This window comes from Synchiropus splendidus, chromosome 11, assembly GCF_027744825.2.
Source record: "Synchiropus splendidus isolate RoL2022-P1 chromosome 11, RoL_Sspl_1.0, whole genome shotgun sequence".
NCBI lineage: Eukaryota > Metazoa > Chordata > Actinopteri > Syngnathiformes > Callionymidae > Synchiropus > Synchiropus splendidus.
The window spans coordinates 10,908,948-10,928,771 of record NC_071344.1 but is presented as its reverse complement, the minus strand read 5'-3'; the positions used below and the strand labels follow the sequence as shown (position 1 = coordinate 10,928,771).

The 19,824-nt window shown below is 40.9% G+C and overlaps 1 protein-coding gene across 8 annotated transcripts in view; it reads right to left on the bottom strand.

The window, feature by feature from the left end:
* The window catches only part of si:dkey-237h12.3 (teneurin-3), a 266,708-nt gene that overhangs the window by 69,887 nt on the left and 176,997 nt on the right, over nucleotides 1-19,824 (bottom strand). For all 8 annotated transcript variants that reach the window (XM_053878277.1, XM_053878279.1, XM_053878278.1 and 5 more), the window contains 5 exons: nucleotides 18,784-18,994; nucleotides 17,766-17,867; nucleotides 15,427-15,621; nucleotides 14,286-14,486; nucleotides 1,310-1,495 (listed from right to left, as the gene is read on the bottom strand). In XM_053878277.1, the coding sequence (XP_053734252.1) occupies nucleotides 1,310-1,495; nucleotides 14,286-14,486; nucleotides 15,427-15,621; nucleotides 17,766-17,867; nucleotides 18,784-18,994 (895 nt within the window). The remainder of the gene's footprint in view (nucleotides 1-1,309; nucleotides 1,496-14,285; nucleotides 14,487-15,426; nucleotides 15,622-17,765; nucleotides 17,868-18,783; nucleotides 18,995-19,824) is intronic.

Here is a 19,824-nt window from a genome sequence, read left to right as displayed (position 1 = left end):
TCATTATCCTCATTAACGTCAGCTGAAGCACAGCTATTTCAGTGACAACAGTGAGATTCCAGACAGACTTATCTGTGGCTTCTTAGCTCCGGCAATACCTGGCCCTCCACTCATTGTGGCAGGAGTATCCTCAAAGGTGCGGGGGGAAGGAATTTTTAACGTGAACACCAGAGAAACGTTTCCCTTCACCGGGAGAAAGTTTAATCACAGTTTAAATGAGGTGGAGCAAAGTGGCTCAGGAGGTCGAGGAGCAGGCTCGTAATTGGGAGGCTACTGGTTTGTTTCCTGTCGTCTTGTGAAGGGAAGCTGAAGTGTCTCTGAGCATGAGATTTAACCCCTACTTGCACCTTAAGAGCTCGCGGGTCCAGTTGCATTACAGTCCGGGCCATCAGAGACGAGACGTGTGCGGACACGGAAGTGGCCGAGCCGAATATGTATTAAAACAACCACAAGAATATGTTGTTTTTCGCAGGATCATCTACAGATTCCTGGTTCAAAACCCCTATTAACCATTATCATTTATGCAGTGAACAACAGAGTACATGAAGTCTGGATTGACAGCATCATGGAAGACCGTTTTGAGCAAATAAAAATATATTTGGCCCAATAAAGAGGTTTCCAACAATTGCATTTATGAAAATAATATCTTGTTTTAAGTGCAGTTTTTAAACATTATAAATCCAGTTCTACACCATTCATGCAGGACGTAAAATATACTTGAAAATGTTGAAACAATGTATGATATTTCAGTTATACCTATATATATATATATATATATATATATATATATATATATATATATATATATATATATATATATATATATATATATATATATATATATATATATAGTAGAATTACAATAAATAAATATGTGTATTGCAAAATATTAGCCTGTAATTATTATTGAGTAAATATTTAGGTATTGTTAAGGTCGACTATGGATCTGGAATGTCACCAAAAGTTCACACTAAACACCATAATAACTGACAATTAACAGTACATAAGCAAGGAATTAGCTTCTTAACACTTAATGTGTAACCTCTTTTTTAACCAAGATGAGATGTTAAGACTGCATCAATACTGTGTTTCCCTCTCAGTTTAATGCCTTTGCATGTCTTTCAATCTAGTTTTGAACGGCTAAAACTTTTTCTGCGTATGAAGCCACATACCATAAAAAGAAGAGCAGCAAAGACATTATGAGAATGAAACTTCTCCCAAAAGTTACAACACTGTTGACCTTTTTTTTTTTTTTTTTTTTTTTTTTTTCCAGGTAAGTGGGCACTCGGCAAGTGTCGGTGCTGCTCACCTATGGTGCAGTGCTCCCCAGTCCAGCCCTGGTGGCAGTCACACTTGCCCTCCCGACAGACTCCGTGGTCAATGCAGCGTGGGTGACAGTCCCTCTGCTCGCATTCCGGTCCTGCCCAGCCTTCCTCGCAGTGACACACACCGCTGACACAAGAACCGTGGGGACCACAGTCCACCACGCACACCTCTGTTGCAGAGAAAAGAAAAAAAGAAACATCCCTCAGTTCCGGTCTGTTTTTGTTTTCAGGTGGATATAACTGCCATGTCTGTTCATTGATGTTTCCCTTGAAGTGGAGGTGATGGATGTCAGAGTGGGTCAAAAAGTTCAACTGTACAGAAGTTTCTCACTGAATGCCTCAGTGGGATGGAGATGGCTTTGACAAAATGCTTAAATGCTACAGTTTCCCCCCCTTTTGTTGCCTGTGCAACTGTAGCGGACTCCCTGAGACACGCTCCCAGAGCAAAGGCTGGGCATTTATTGATCTGTTTTTGAACTATGACAGAGTCAACATTGCTAAAAATGTAGTGCCTCCTTTCAACCGTCATGTGTTCATCCTGTAAATCCAGGCGATGTGTGCCGTTGAGACCACTGCTAAGACATCGCTGTTCATCACACGGCAGTCATGGTGGGGTGGTGGGCCGGTAATGAGGTTAAATGATGCAGGAGAAAGGTGACTTTTAGTGCATGTGAAGTGAAGCATGAAGAAGCACCAAGGCAGAGAGAAAAGGATGTCATGGCAACAGGATGTTCATCTGTACGGCAGCAGACAGTGTGGCAGGCTACCTGTCAAACTGACGGTTGGTGTCAACCTGGTCAACCCGTCTGATCTTGTTCCCGACGTTCTACACAATCAATACAGGGCTCACACGTCATGCACTAACATGATGTGCCTCAGACGCCGGCGATGATACCGACAGACACAAAAAGTCCAGCGTCAACACGGCGCGGAGTCATGCCACGCCGTAGTGTCTGATTTGAAAGGCATTAATCATTTAACTCCACTCTAATGGCCACCATGGCGGGCTGAGAGGTTTAGGAGTTCCAGCCCACACAACCCAATGCGCACAGAAGAGGAATCACGCTCCCCACTGCAAGTTGACTTCTTCACCCTTTGCACTGCGGCGCCGCGGGACCATTATCCTGAAAGACTTCTTCTGTAAGAGCCTTCATCAATTATAGAGCAGGTCCACTTGATACCAGAAGTTTGGAATGTGACAAATATGAAGAATGACACCAGCCACGTAGAACATGACTCGTCTCCCTGTACAGCTTCACCACTTGCGTCAGAGGAGGCCATTGAGCGGTCCAATGATGTGTGAAGCAGATTTCCTCTGCGGCACGAGTTCATCCATATTTAAACACATGTCTTCGCTCGGCAGAGTTCAACACCTCCATCTGACCTATGTGACCCATTTCGTGTTTCGCTAAGTTCCAGCATCGTAAACACTGTACACATGAAGACTTTATGTAATATTCATAGTTCCTCTGACGTGAATTAGCAGATCTGCGCTTTGTGAGAGGGTTAGAGTAAGAGAGTCGCCACATTCATGGTTTTCTTTGTCTAGTCCCGTCCACACTTGTGGGTCTGTCATGGAAACATCATCTAAATCACAACCAGTTCTGTGGTTCCTTCACTGACAATCGTCATCCTACTTCTCACCATGTGTAGGGAGAAGTAAAGAGCTAAAGCCAGGCGTTATATATCCAACTTTCTATCACACACAAAACTGGAAAAACAACGCTGAAGTTTCTCCTCATTTTCGTTGACTAAACTAAGGTGGGAGCAAATATTGTTATCATGTTTAGCGACATATTTTGTCTTACTGCACCGATGCAGGAAACATCGAGTCCTCATTCCCCATTATCGGCAAAGTTTTGATGCTGTTCGGTAAGTGGCAGCGGTCGTAGCAGGGAAGAAAGAGGTGCAGTGACATCTGGACAAACTTTGTTCCCAAACATGAGAAGAACAAAAATGTATCGTACAGAAATAGGATAGGCAGTTACAAAATCACCGGCACAGCAGTACCAATTTAAGAAGACACCTCAAGGTCCATGATGAAATTAAGGTAAGTTAAGACATGAACGTTACGTTCCTCTCTGTTTTAGAAAGTTCGTCAACTCGGGCTGTTTACCGATCACGTAGCTTTAACGTCACCAATGTTAAAAACAATGGTGTGTTGCTAGAAAGTGTATGTGTGTAAAGAGAGGCTTAAGCACAACTTTCAGTGCGTACAACTAGATCAAAATGTCATCGGTGTCCATCCACTAAAATTGGTATAAAACAGTCATGTATCAGTTGGACACAATTCAGAGTAAAATTCTCAAACTTTGAGTTGACTGAAACTTGGCAAGACGAAAAAGAGGACGACTATGACTAAAACTAATAAGGGCTGAAATAACAAACTGACACAAAGATTAGACTAAAACTAAAATTACCACACCACCAGTGAATCACCGCTAGGATCCAGCTTTGAGAAGGTGTGAATTTATGAGTTTGGAGCCCAGATCTACACAGTGGCTCACCATCATCGCGGTCCACAACACCGCAGTGGACAGGTTTGTCTCTTCAGGCTCTGAACTCTGACACTCAGGGGGTTGAGGCTTGTGTGAGACGACACAGAAGCTAATGCAAGTGCAGTTACATGCATGTTTGATGAATCTGTTACATACTGTTGAAGACGACGGTGTTTGACCAGGTTGCAGCAATAGTGATGCCATGTAAATATAGTCACTCTTTTCTGTGTTTAATTTTTTTTTTATTATATATATATATATATATATATATATATATATATATATATATATATATATATATATATATATATATATATATAAAATTAAACACAGAAAAGAGTGTGTTTATATATATATATATATATATATATATATATAATAGAGTTACAGTCGCCAAAATGTGCAAATATTGAAGCATCAATTTAATATTTAAATGTATTTAAAGCAGCATTTTTTTCCCAAAACAACATGCTCTAACAGTTGGTCAACCTGATAAGCGCCAGGCATTATTCTGTCAGGAAGCACACTCAGGTGAACTCTGAGCCTCGGATTGATGTGCTGACTGGTCATATGACCTTCTTTAGGAAGTCAACATGTACTGTTGTTCTTTGAAGCGTTAAGGACTCAATTGACAGAAAATCTGTGCTGCAGTCAAACTGCTTGTTAGCTACAAGCTCAGCGGATACTTTTCCCAGGTTATCATGGCGAGCTGTCAAGTCTGCCTTCACACAGAACATGGAAGTCAGACACCTGATTGAATGAACATGAGGTTATCCTTATTTTCATTTGTGCTCCCAAGATGTACCTTTGGCCAGCGCACCAGAATATCAATGGAACGCTGCATGAATCAGCACTAAAGTTGGAATAAAGTTTAGCCAAAATAAGAATAGAAAAATGTGATCTTAGCGATTTCACTGGCATAACAATGAAACAAATGAAAGATATTGAACAGTTCAGTTGCCTGTTGGTGCACTGGCCTTGAAATAGAGGAGGGAAGTCGCCCCATTGTACCTGGGTAAAATTGCGCTTGGACTTAGCAAAAGTTTTCTCCAAGCATTGGCTGTACTTATTATTTTTTTTTATCATTTATCGTTTAAAAATACAACAGCTTAACTCTTCTTTTAATTAAATGTAATCAACAGTAACACATGAAGCCAATTAACTTTCCAAGTCGATGGTTTTCTTTTAACTTAATCACGCATTTCTCAAAACATCGGCGGGTGACGCGTGGCGCACTTTGGCGGAACCAAAATTAGGAAGTTAAAAAGCTGAAGATATCCACTTTTCTTTGGACAACCACACAGTTGATGTGTTTTTTTTCCGTTCTATTTTTTATTCAACGGCTCTGGCCACGTTCCAGGCAATTAATCCACTGAGAAGATTAACATTTTTCAATTATGTCATACAAAATTTGCAAAAGATAAGTCAAGCCAGACTAATGTTCTTCAATGCTGAGTTCGGCAATGAAGTAAGTCATCCAAGTAAATCACCAATGTGTTTGACTTTTCACAGCACTAACAGTTAGCTCCTATTAGAACTTGGCTAATACCATCCTCCGGCTTTGGCAAAAGTTTATTTATTTATTTAATCTTTTTTCTCTATTTTTGTTAAAATAAGTACGGTCAAAAAAATAAATGACAACATCTATAATAAATAACTCGTGCATTCATATCATGTCATGGTGCATTTATGATGCTTTGTAGGAGATGTTATGAATTTATCATCATGTATGTTAACTTATGATAAGATTATAAGTTGTGGATTATAAACACTCAAGGACCTGTGACTTTTAAACATATATAAGTTGTCATCCACAATTCTAAACAGTCATGACATCTTTAAACACCTGAATATACAGTGTAAGCAAATAAACAGTTTTCTGTGGTGCAGTCTTAACTTGCCTTTACTGTAGCTCCCAGTTCTTTGCCATGGATGTTGCCAGAACAACTAAGATACGACATCACTGCCCCAAGGAATCCTCCCAGTCAGGAGAAGATAACATTATCTCTTTGCTTACCACTGTAAAGGCGAGCAGAGGCTCTGCAATTAACAGGGTCCAAGTGTGTCCCCCTGACTTCAGAAACACTTGTCACAAGCATCAGCAATCTCATCCACAGGGTCATTTTCCACTGCTTAAGACGGGAAGAGAGGAGCGAATAAGCAGTAATTTAGAGCTTTGCCTTTTGGCTCATGCTGGAGACACAGCACCAAATCCACCTAAGAATCAGATGCGTCTCTCTCACACGCTGACACCTCAAATCCTCAGATGATGGAATCTCATCTTCACCTTCCTCAGTGCCCTGTGTGTTTCAGGACTTATTCCAATAGATGTTTAGCTAATATATTAACGGTCTCGCTATTTATCTGCTTTGGTTATACATGTCTTTTAATTGTTCCCACTGTCAGAAAAATACAGATGGAGAAACCTCTTTAATCTATCACTGCCTTTGGCTGTATCAAAAGTTGCCTGAGGAGCTTGCAGTGTTCACATTTACCTCTTATCTCTGAACTACTATTCAGTTCATCCTAGAACTGCTATATTATATTGTTGAACTCATTCAGTTCCCCTTATATATATATATATATATATATATATATATATATATATATATATATATATATATATATGTGTGTGTGTGTGTGTGTGTGTGGGTGTGTGTGTGAATACTATGTTCACATCCCTAGGAATTGTTCAAAAAGCTCCTTACTAATAAATTAATAAATGTTTTCTGATCATGTATCCAGAGTATGGTGAATGTGTGGCACCTTTAAATGGAAGAAGGGAAAAAAAGGCCTTCGTTTTGGATGCATGGGTGGTCAGCAGATCAGTGTGTACCAGGCTGAAGCCCAACAAGCTGCGGCTGTTCTTGTCTGAGAATAAGAAATGTTCATTTACTGGAACCGAGATTTTCTATCAAAGCTTCGGAGCCCAGGCAGCGTAAAAAGCTTTCCAGTGTGACAACAGCCGTCAGTGTTCAGGAGGAAAGTACCTCGAGTATGTCCTAAAATTTTAAGTGACTATGCTCCAGGAAATTCATATAGACCAACTTGAATAACTGAAAAGTTTTTCCTCTTTCCAAAAGTTGCCACAGTCTGCAGGGAGTGCAAATTAGCCAAGAGACATCTTTCAGCTGTGTGAAAGTCTCGGGAAGTCATGGATAAAATATCTTCTCATGTAGTTTTAGTATTTCCGCTCGGCCCTGCTGTTACGCACACCATCATTGACTTCACTGCTGCACTTTATTTCGTCCCTGAATGGAGTTTTTCTTCTTCGATTGAAGGTCCTTGGATGCCTCTGATTAAGTAGAGCCAGCACTGTGGAATATTAAAGGCGTCTCTGGAGGGGAGGCATTTCACTCCAGAGGGAGGCCTCCTGCCCAAAGAATCTATGGAATCAATTTTTCATTAGTAGAGAAAAAAGTGTTTATCAGGCTTCAACATGCCTCTGCTGTGAGCTGGACGCCGGGGTTGCGAGGCGGTCGATCGTCGTGGCGCGCTTGTTAATTAACGTTTATTTAATTGAAGAGGAACAGCAGCTTTAATTTAGAAGACACCGCCCGGCTTTCACCCTCATGTCCAGGTGGGTTACATCACTCTCTACTTTCCTCTGTCTCAGCCTGGAGCCGAACATTGAAGCAATATGCCAGTATTTAGCTCTGCAAAGGCAACTGTCGTCAATCCTGGTTCTCCAGTTGAAATCTCTCCCTCCCAATATATATATTTTATTCCAATCTTTTATTAACCGCTGCCCTCTTACCACAACCCGAGGTGATTATTTTATTTATTGGAATCCCTAAACACAGCAAGATCTCGTCTTTGTGTCACATTCTTTTGGTTATGTTTTATAATGCCTGCTCCACTTCTGGCAGAATCCATCTCTTTCATTATTATTATTTAATTCTCCTTCCCCAGTCTTTTCTGACGGGTTGCAGAGATACGTCCTTCTTTTCTTTCTATGATTCTTGAGCTCAAATACAAGTTACAAGTTGTTCTCTGTCGTGCACTGCGGAGACTCTTAAAGGTCCTGTGTTGTCTTTTCTGGCTTATCAACATTGTAACAAGGGGAATTGTCATCTCGAACGTGGGCTGAATATCAATGTTGCATTCGATCACGTGTATGAAACTCACTTCCTCACGCTCCGGAGACACCCAGTTGACGTTCAATTCAGTAAAGGTCTCACTGTATCAACACAAGTGCACACACTTAAACACCCTCAGCTTCATATGAATACTCTGTCTGAATCTGTTGACTCATGTTTTAAGATTAGGGAACATTTAATACCGTAATAAAACCTCTTATTTCAATGTTTATTAGCAGCATTTTAGTAGGCAATAAATCATTATAAAGTACTGTTTAGCATCTCATTTAGACTGACTATATTTCACCATGCGATGGTCACCAAAAGTTCACTCTTAACAACACTACAATTACTGGTTATTAACAGTGAGTTAGTTTATTAATTGTTAACATGTGCTTTTCGGTCCAAAGTGTGATCACTTGAATGAGTTGTTCTGACATAAAACTGTGATTCAGTCTGTTTGTTTCATTTGCAGAGCAGTACGGTGTGCTCCAAACTAAAGTCCTCTCTGCTGCGGTGGCTCCTGATTCTCCTCAACCGTCCCACAGGAGTCTCCCTTCTTTAACCCTTCTTCCAGTCCTGCTTCCAGCTAATGATTTTCCACTCTTCCGACTTCACGGCAATTGAAACGGCTGCTTCATGAACATCCGCGGCTCTCTCCCACCAGAGAGTGAGTAAACAGAATATATTTCAAACACATTCAAGAGCGAATGAGAACTTATTTGAGTCTGAAGTCATCGGCTGTTTGATCAGCCGTCGAACAGAGATGGTGTTTTTGTGCGCTGTCACAACTGTGGGACTTTTAAGTGTCAGAGTCGCGCGACATAATTGAACTTCAGAAATAGAGCGGATTTGGACTTTATTCAGTGTTGAAGTTCCTGGAGACGTCTACTTGCTGACACATCAAGTTTTCACCAACCATTGGAAACTTAAGTGGAATTAAATTCAAGACTTCAAACTCAAACGTTCATAGACATTCATCAGGTCATTCATGAGGGATAAAGGTTTGTTTTGTTTTTTTTTGGTACACAAATTTCCATAATGAAAACTCCAAATGAATCAAAATATATATCGTATTTTTTAATATTTGATGTTTCATGTTTCATTCATCACACAAAAATGACACGTGCATAAATCTAATAAGGTTTTACTGAAAACCAATAACTACCAGGTTGTACTGTGAAGCAGTCCTCAGCTTTTGGGAACTACAGACAATCACCCCAAAACGTTGGACGTAAATCCAACCATATTTGATTCAATACATGCCATGAAAACAACCTAACTATGAATTAAGTTTAGTCAACTAAAACACTTTATGGTGTGCAAGGAAAAGGTTCACCACCAGTTCAGAATAACTACTGTATCATTTCAGAGCTTAGGAGGAACCTGCTAATAGCTAGTGAACCCTGAATTTTCTAAGTGGGGCGAGTCCCATTTTTGTATATGAAATAAAATCTGCAAAGTCAACAATATGGCCCAAAGAATAACCAAAAAATACATTATGCTTCCAAAGGGAAAACCTAATCCTCCAGACAAAAGTGATTGATTTACAAACATAATTATGATGGTACACTGAGTTGTCTTATCCAAACAACATTTTGTTACGTCGCCCATAAATCCACCAGACGAAAGAGAGGAGACTGAAAACGCAATCAATCAGAAGACAAATGAGCAAAACCAGCTTGTGTCTGGAAGGCTGCTGTTCACTTTTATCTCAGTGCATCTTTACAACCACGGACTTTTGGTGGGGAATAATTCCTTCCGCTGCACAGAAACGCAACTCACAGAATCAACAACATCGCCGGTAACATCCCAGTGACCAGTTGAAATGTAAGTTTAAGTTTATCATCATATTTATAAACTATAATAAACTTATATGATATATATATAGATACAGTGGTACCTCGGTTTTCGAACGTTTCAGACTTTGAACAAATCGGAGTTCGAACAAAAATTTCGAGATTTTTTTGCTTCGGATTTCAGCGCACATTCAGAGCTGGACACGCACCGGGCACCTCTTCACTTCTGGAGAGACGTCACTCACTCGGCAACCCCTCCCACATGCAGCGGCCACACACATGGAGGAACAGTGCACCTGCAGCAGACACTCTACATTCACTCCTACAAAAGCCTATTTTAAGGCTTGGAACGCGTTTCTTTTTCCATTCATTGTAATGGGAAAAATCGATTTCGAACAATTCACTTCTCGAACGGCCGTCTGGAACGGATTGTATTCGAGAAGGGGTGGGATTCGATTAAAAAAATCTATATAATTAATTAGAGAATTTGTTATTAATTAATCTCAATTCATCGCAATTTAATTGTATCAGAATATTTGCCACAAGAAGCAACATTTTTCAATTTGAATGAATTTGGTATATTAGTGAATCAAATGATGGACTCATACATACATTTAAACAACAAAATATTGTTGATTTTGTTTGATCAGTTTGACAACGGCACAATAAATCATGATGGTGGCTATATTCAAGTTTTTAAATCACCTTATTTAAAGCTCTTTTAATGTCTTGAAAATATTTGTATAAGAATTTCAATTTTATAAGAATTTCAAGTTGTCTAGAGAGCAAACAATTAAATTAAATTAAAACGCTTAAAATATTTTAACACATTATATATATATATATATATATATATATATATATATATATATATATATATATATATATATATATATATATATATATATATATATATATATATATATATATTGCATCCGGTTTGTGTAGCTTTTTGTCAAATACATGCGTCAATCAAACAATGTATTGTGTTCGCATGATAAAAGGATTGTGTTGGAACATTATTAAGGGAATGAAAAATGACCAGGGACAAATAGGAGCAAATCCCCGTTGACCAAAATAAGAATCTTCTTTCCTCCTGCCCGCTTCAATGCTCGCTCAGAATCCTGACCCACACACACTCACACACACACATCAATCATCTTAAATTGTAGAACCATCCTCCAAATGCTTTTATCCTCCATTGGATCCTTGCCAAATGAGATGAAGATCATCGGAGAGAGAGAAAGTAAGTGCGACCACAGTTTAGAATTTTCAGGCTCCATGTGTTGTTTTTTTTTTTTTTTTCCCTCAAGTCTGTCTTGCAACGCTGGGTGAATCTCCTGGATCTGATAACAGATGGGAGGAGTCCGCCTTTGAACTGTCATGTCACCTACCTGTGCAGAGAAGCGAAGGCGCTGAATACTAATCCACTGACAAATGAAGATGCTTCACTATGAACAGATGGCAGCAAAAGATGCTTGACACTTGCAAAATAACACTCTTCCTTGAAAGTACATCGCTTTTAGAAGAAGAGGCGACAGCAAAATAAGGCGAGAGGGAGAGTGTCAAGTCAAAGTTTCTTGTTATCATCTTGGTTTTTTCCCCCCTTTAATTTCCTTGATTGCGCGATGTATTTTAATCTTATTCATGTGGAAGAAAAACATTTATCCTTGCAGGCCAGTTTTAAAAAACCTCCCATGGCAGAATAACAAGTTGAATCATGGTATCAGCAAGTGTGAGTGAGTGGGTGAGTGGAGCTGGTATTCCCCACCTCTCGCTCTGTGTGGCTGTGATGCTTCACTGATTCATTTCGCATGTTATGCGAAGTAAATTTGCATCATGGGAGATATGTGAGAACACCATCAACTGGAGGAAGTTCCAGGGTGACTCCTTCTGCTTCCTGCTGGAGACGTACTGAGCACTTTTATTCTGGCACAGCCCAGAAATGACCAGTTGCCCCATTCGGCATTACAATAAGAAAATGAAAGACTCTCCCCCTGACAATACTGTAACAACTCGACTGGACCAACCGGTGCTCAGTCTCAGTTTCAAGCCACACAACACTAAAGAGTTGTTTTGATAAGTGACATTGAAAGTTTTTTTTTTAGTGCTCCGATTGATGGGTGTGACATCGAGGTCGATGCTCCAAAAGATGTTCACAACTACATGTTTTGAGCTGAGATTTGGCACTTTAGCTTAACTTCATTCAATTATTTATTTATTTATTTATTTTTATTGACTTCTTTTTAGTAATTGATTTATGATATTTTTCTGAATTACGATGTTCAATGTACACTTGAAGTGTTTATTTATTCAAATGTATTGAACATGCATCGTAGTGCTTTTATTTTGAAAGACAAAAAAAGCGTGCACTGAAAAAAAAAATCATAAATACATTTTGGACATTTAATCCACAACATTATTTGATTTCTGATATGGTTCAGACAAATACTGTATAATATTCTGATCTGTCTTAACACTTGATACTTGACGTTAATTTATTTGCTTCAATTTTTTTGGACAAACAAAGGCAAAACTCTCTGCAGATTTTTTTTTTTTCTTTTCCCCGAGCACGACCACGTGCACACATCATCTGTCTGAAAGCAGCCAGGGGAGATTTGTTCGGAAAAACACTGAAATAAATGAAACTTGCATTGACAAACATAATTGTTTTAAAAGTTCAGTCCCTGTGAGAGTTGGTGGGAGTGGCACAAACAACTGAGCACTGATGGCATCTCTAAAAGAATTAATGAAAGAAATCAAAGTCTATGCAGATTACAACTCTAAGTCGCTTAACAAGTCTTTGATGGTATTAAGGCCAGAATGTTGAATTAGCTCATGTTCGACTCAGATGCCCCTGGTGGATGTTCAAATAAATCAATAGTAAATGGATGTTTGCCGACTGAATGCAGCAGTCAACTCAACAAGAAAAGTGGTACAACCTCAGGATAATAAAAGGTCACGATTGATCATGTTCTGATCTATTTTACCATGTCACGCATGTCAGACAACACAACCGAAGCTGCCATTTCTCGCTGTGATTCAACACCATTTTTTCACGAGTATGTATCTCTCTCTCACTCGCTCGCAATGCCACATCTACTTCAGACGTAACAATGAATAGAAATGGAAGCCACGTCCCACAATGCACTGTGAGATCAAGTGCTCTTTTTCGAGCCCCGTCACTGCCTGATCTGGTCCAATTACCCGATGTGGCCCGGAGGGTCCGGTGCTGGAACCGGAAGTTAGTAATGTGCACACGCGAGTTCTACCAACTGACCTTCACTGGTAAGCGCATGCGCCGGCCAACTTGGACTTAAACTGATGTGGACTGGACGTTAACAGCACGCAATGCACGAGCGCTCACTGTGACGCTGTCTTTAGCGCATCATGATGTTGTCACATTGCCACTGTCCAATCTTCCAGTAGCAGCAGGTTGTTTACCACTTGTGTCCGTAAAGATGAAGGTTTTTGCCTACTTCAAGTTCTTAAGAGATTTTCTCTTAAGCGGAAAAAGGAGAAATGTTTTCCCATACACTATATAATGTATCGGAAACATTGAACATACAATTTCCAGATTGAAATGTTAAACGTAGACTATTAAAAAACAAAAAAAAAAAACTCCTGCGTACATGATTTTCAGATACAACCGTGTTAGCACACGCTTACCAGCAAGCGTCAATTGGTAGAATTCACGCATGCATGTCACTAACTTCCTTTTCCACCACTGGAATTTCCGGACCACATCCTGCAAGTGGCCCAGATCAGGCAGCAACAAGTCCTTTAATGACCAATATGCTATGCGTCTTCATCTATGAGTTGGTCACACTAGCTATTGGAAAAGTCCATACTGTGTCATTTCAGAGTGGTGAAGTTGTGTCTTTGTCCTTTCCTCAGAGTAATGTCATTCAATATTCGATGTGCGCGCTTAGGCATGGTCCGAGCCTGCAACTGGTCAGCTCATTTCGCAACCGAAGCACTGACCAGTGGCAGAGGGCTCTCAAACATCGACCAATCGCAACAGAGTAGGCGTGGTCAGGAGCACAGACTCAGTTGCTTCTTTGTGCTGTGGATATATTGTAATTCATGTATTCTAAATATTTTATTCAACAAAGGTATTGCAATAAAGCTCCAAATTGGCAAATGTTATTTTAAAAACCTTGAAGAGATAAAAAATACATTTGTGTGTTATTTCGGTCACACTAAATTATATTAAATCCAACTGAAAAGTGTTATTTTATTTAACTCCTTTAAACACCTGTGTGCATTCTGCTTGAGCACAATTCCCACACAATTGTGTGTCACATAAAACGCTTCTTTTTGTGGCTACAATATGGAGGAAAATGTAGAAAAGCTCAGAGGGAATGGACACTTTTTGGAGTCAGTGTCGATCCTTGGTCCATTCCAGTTCAGTTTCCAGTCCACTCCTGAACATTTTACTGCTGGTTTGCGTAACGCATCTCAGCTGTGCAGCAGGGGTCCACTATTGAAGTGTTGCTGTTCACTGAATTGCATGTTTGAATGTGTTGGTGGAATGGATAGGATCATGTTATTTGAGTGTGGTAGGAGAGGAGCGGTGCTTACCGATAGAGCAGTCGGCCCCGGTCCAGTTGGCCTCACAGACGCAGGTCCCTGAGTCAGTGCTGAAGGTGCCATGACTGGAGCACTGCTCCGGACAAGTGCTCCTCAAAATCTCGCAGCTGATCCCTCCCCAGCCGGGGTTACAGTGGCACTCACCGTGGTGACAAGTTCCGTGACCCGAACACTTCGGGTCCACACAGTCCACTGTGAAAGACGACAGCTTTGTCAGTTTTTCGACAGGATATCACACCTAGTCATTACGTCCCGACACTCTGACTGCAGCCCAAATCTCTGGGAGAGGATGTGCACTGATGCCAGATGATGACTGGAACATCGCCGCTCATATTTTTTAGCGCCGTTTCCTGACGGCTGGCAGCAATTTTCCACCCCGTGTTCAAACTCCAAGCTCTACAGTACATTACAAAGCACTTCCAATACGGTGACAGCACAATTACGGTCCATTATAGCCAGGAGGAGAAAAAGCACAATTAGTGTCTAGACAGATCTATCAGTTACTATTAACAATTCGCCGATCAGCTCGCCGATTTAGGTTAATAATTGCCAATTATGACCAATATAATCAAACCATTACTAACAAGCAACAACATGCTTTCTCTGCACCGGACTGCATGGAGGTATTGACTATTCACAGGCGCCGTCTCCAGTCAATACTGTCCTCCCATCATGCTTCACTTCAGGGAAACCACAGAATATATTCAGTCGGTGAACTCGATAGCGTTTCGCATGTAAGGTCAGCCACCTGCACGTGTCAATGTGAGCTGTTCATTGTCTTTTGTGCTCGCACAGATCAATGCAGGCAAATGAAGTGGAGACGGCGCCGCAGAACAGAGGTTAACAGAGGAGGAGAAGGAGCTTGGATTCGGCAAAAAAAAAAAAAAATGTGGCATCGACAGATCGATTTGAACAGGTGTCTTGGAGTGTGCAGCCCCGCCATCGGTGAGTGCTTTGACGGCCCAGAACAATCTGTTCCAGCTGATACACTCGTGAGTTAATGCAAATGCACGGTATCAATAACAGCATCCAGAACATTATCTGCTCCACGGAGTTGAAAACACCGATTGTTTTGCCAGTGGTCTGCGTCCATCCCCTCGAGCTTAGCGCACCACAGTTGTTTTTTTTTTACCTTGTTCACAGTTGCTTCCTTTGTGGCCGGTGTTGCACACACAGTTGCCTGACACGCACACGCCGTGCCCTCCACACTGGGGGTCGATACACTGGGAGGACGCCACATCACACTCGGTGCCCTTCCAGCCGCTGTAGCATTGGCACCGCCCCCTGGTGTACTGGCCGTTTCCACTGCAGAGGACTGGACAAGCAGCTGCGGAGTTGAGGAGAATTATATTTACTTATTATTGTTTATTCATTCACCCAGGCTTTCAACAATTACACTGATGTGTCAACAAAAAACAATAATAAATGAATAATGATTTTAAGATTATTTATTTATATTTGAAGAGTATTTTCTACTGGCCCCCGGGCCACACTTTGGCCACCTCTGTACTAATATACACGTGAAAAGTGAGTAACTGCTCAGTAACTGTATTCAATGGAAGTTTTGAAATAAGGGTCGACTTTCATTGACACACAAATGCAAAAGGAAGTGCCTTATCGTACACAGGAAGTAAGTCTGACTCTTGCGAGACATGACCATAAACTGTCACATGAACAAAGTGGATAGACTGTTGATGGGTTTTGTGGTCAGCGCATACAAAACACTAACATTAATGCAGTTAAACTAAATTAAAAAAAAAAAAAAATACAGATTATTCAGAAATATTTTTAACACACAAGACTGCATCTTAGCAGCATCACATTAGTCAGGAAAATCAGTATCATAACCACTATAATTAGGAGCCGCAGTCCAATATCATGATGATGAATAAAATATGAAAATGAAAAAGTCTGGATAGTTTTTATTTTCAGCAACAGATGCAGGCACGCAGGCCTGCCGTCTTCTCTCACGGGAAGGTTTTTTTTAGAAGAGGAAAATTCAAGGGAAGATTAAAAATAAGCTCCAATGATACAGTTCAATGCGATTCAGTAATGTTCCCTCCATCCTGTTTGCTGAGCTTTTTAATTAAATGGAATCATTTTCAGTTGAGTTCCATTAAGTTCTTTCATTAAAGTTACAAGTTGGTGATCCACAATTTAAAAAGTTAAGTGGAAAATGTGTGGCTGATGAAGTGATCCGGTTTATCAAGAGAAATTGAATTTAAGAGATTGGACTCACGCACACCTGCGGTACCGTGCGCTTGTGCATCCAGTATAAATGCTCCGTGTCTTAAAAAGTGTTCAGGGTTCAGCGCAGAGTTTTTTTTTTTTCATTTAGTCGACACATGAACAAAGAAATCTCCCCCGACTGAGGCGAACAGCTACCGCAATCCATCACATTCATAAAGCTCTGATCCAAGTGAAAGGGCCAATGATCTGAACGGGTCAAGAGACGGACAAAGTCACTGCCGCACATCCGCCGGGGGTCATTCATTATACAAATTGTCCGGGGAAAAAAAATCGACAAAATGATTTCACTGATCTGAAGCGGCAACCCTTGAACTGGTCAAGCGTCACACGCCGTTACCTCCAGGACAATGTTTAATAGCATTCTCAGCAGAAACTGTATTAATCTATAGGAGAACTAGAGCGCAGGCGACGTTTTATTGGACTTATCTTCTTTGGTTAGGAGTTGCTCGAGTGAAATGGTGAAGTCCACGCAAGAGTCAGCAGGAGCAAGAGGATATTTGTGGAAATAATTCCAGCTGTCAACTCGCTCAACTGACCTTTTCTGCTACTGTAAGCGTTGAAAAAATTCAATTCATCCCTCGTTTTGTTCCAGCAGATCAGATATTCTCCCAACCCTGACTGAGTAAGAGAGCTTGATTGTATATACTCTTGTTTTTGATCTTCATTGTTAGTCAAAATTTTGGGTTTAATATTCCTTATGTTACATAGATCAAATATAAAAAGTCATTAGAGTCAGCAACTGAGACCTGCTTCCTGACTTTTAGTTGAATTATGAATCAACAGGTGACATCAGAGAAGTCAAACTCAGTCATGCAACAGGCCAAAATATGAAACACTGTCCAAGTCGTGGGCTGCTAACAGTCCATCACTCGAAACCATTTTCCCGTCGGAGCGATCGGCTCTTTGATCGTCAATATTGAACACATTTAAACACTTAAAACTGGTGGCTGTAGCCCGATTGCCAGGACAAATGATCTGTTAAGGCACGTGACACCGCAGGACTATTTGACAAAGGATAAATTGACTGTTCATCGTCTGAATCCTTGATCAGGAAAGGACAGAATCCGGACAAAACCAGCCTGGTCACAGTTGTGTGTGCGCGGCGCTGCAGTCATTATCAGTACCAGGAAGCCTTTGGTTGGATGGCAATATTGCAACATGAGGAAAACACTCACAAAAAAACGGAAATTGAAAAGGGATTAAGAAGATTTTCGTACTTACCTCTGGAGCAGTACGGTCCGATGAATCCCGGGAAGCAGTGACATGATCCAGCGACGCACTCTCCGTTGCCGTAGCAGTTGTGCTGGCACTCGGTGACAGACTCTGCATGGAAAAGGAGAATTACAGTTATTAACAGCACATCGAATGCTGAATTACAGTCAAATTTGAGAGATCTCCTGGACGCATCTGCTCAACGAAATGACGCGCTGCGACCTACTCGCTTCCCTTGCCCTTCTAAGCGTCACTTATCTGCTCTTCTTGGATCGGCACGGCATACATTTACAGCTATTTGTCCTTGTCCCGTGGAAGTTTAAGCCTCCGTAACATGATGGCTACTGCCCAACTCTTTGCGCTTAAGCCATGCTAAGTAAAAGCCACGCAGGCATTTCAAATTAGACCAAATAATTCCACTTCCGTGACACATTCTTCTTTCTCCCCCGTCTCCCCCGTCATCTGATTCTTCCCCCGAACCACTTGAATGACTGATCATGCCCACACAAGCTGTGCAATCTCCTGAGTGTTTACAGCCCAAATCCTCTCGGAGTTGAAGTTAATCTGACATATCCTACAGACAGATCTTGTGTTCATTCAACAGACCATCGCTCATAAAGAGCACCCCCAGAGGACGGGAGCCTTCATTTTGATCAGCATTAAGAGGGCAAACTTTTTTTTTTTTTCTTGTGTGTGCGATATTTGTTGGAGCCAGGCAATTTTGAACTCATACATCGATACCTTCATATTTGTAGAGCCGGATCAATAGAACACCCCGAAGGAAATAGACAAAGAAAACTCAACCTTGGTGTTTTTTACTCAACTCAAACCCCACAAGGAAACTTCACAGACTTCAGAAGCAGAAGAGGTTGTTAGTGGGAAGAATCGATGCAATGTATGCTCCTGTATTATAACTGAGCACAATAATCCACTCGACTTCCATAGCACTTATGGCTTGAAGTTTGCCTACCAACAGTTTTATGGAGACTCCTAAGTCTTTCAAATCACTTCCATCAGCGACTCTCACCCTGGATGATGGTGTTGTAGGAGACGGCCTCCACACTCCGACCATCATTGTAGAAGGCCAAGTGCCACACGCCGGAGTCTAGGTACTGGATGAATCCCGCTTGATGCACTGCGACCTGGTGCTCCACCCGGGCCCTTTTCTCTGGTTCACCGGCAGCACGGTGCTCTTTGGCGATGAGTCGGCTGCCGTCCAACAACTCCACAAAGTCATACTGAACAAAAAAAAAAAAAAAAAGATAATCCATTAGACGACAATTTTAACCCCAGAAGAAAATCAGCTCACTGGGGTTACAGAAAAGTGCATCTCTTAAAATACACATAAAAGCCATAACACGTGTGTGTGTACCGCCTTAATGGTTTCTCAGGTTAATGGATGCTTGAAAAACTTTCCCCTGCTAAAAAAGGGGGCTTTGATAACAAACTGAGCTCTTTGGGCAAACACCTTTAGAATAATAAAAGGTGGTGACAGGTCAACACATCCACCACTACTGAGTCTTGAACCACTGCCCCCTTCTCTTCTCTATATAAAACACAGTGTCATATGAGACATTTTTATTCACTAATAAAGAATGGGAAATGTATTTATTATTTGACTTAAATTATGTGATGAGTAACTAAACCATTTAAATGCAGAATAAAGTGTAGTGTGTAGAATAAAGTGTGGAATTCGGAGTCGGTCTGAAGACTGGAATCACCACATGGTCAAGCTCTTGGTCTAACTGCATTTAGACTCAGTCGTCAATCACAATCTCAACCATGCTGGACCTCCACCAGCCAAGTAGGTTATGTGTGGTTAGTGGTCCCCATCCATTTGTGTGTGAACTGAATAACAATAACAAATGCAGGGTTGGATGGAAATAAGCCAACTTCCATTTCAGTGGTGCTTTCAGTTGGGTCTCTTTCAAATGGGACAAGAGTCGAGGAACTTAAGACTCACGCGATTGGCTGGGTGCTGATACTGGTATTTCGCTGTCATACTTCACACGTCTTATTCGATCTTTAGTAGAACTAGCTGTTTGTGTTTGTACGAAATGTCACACTG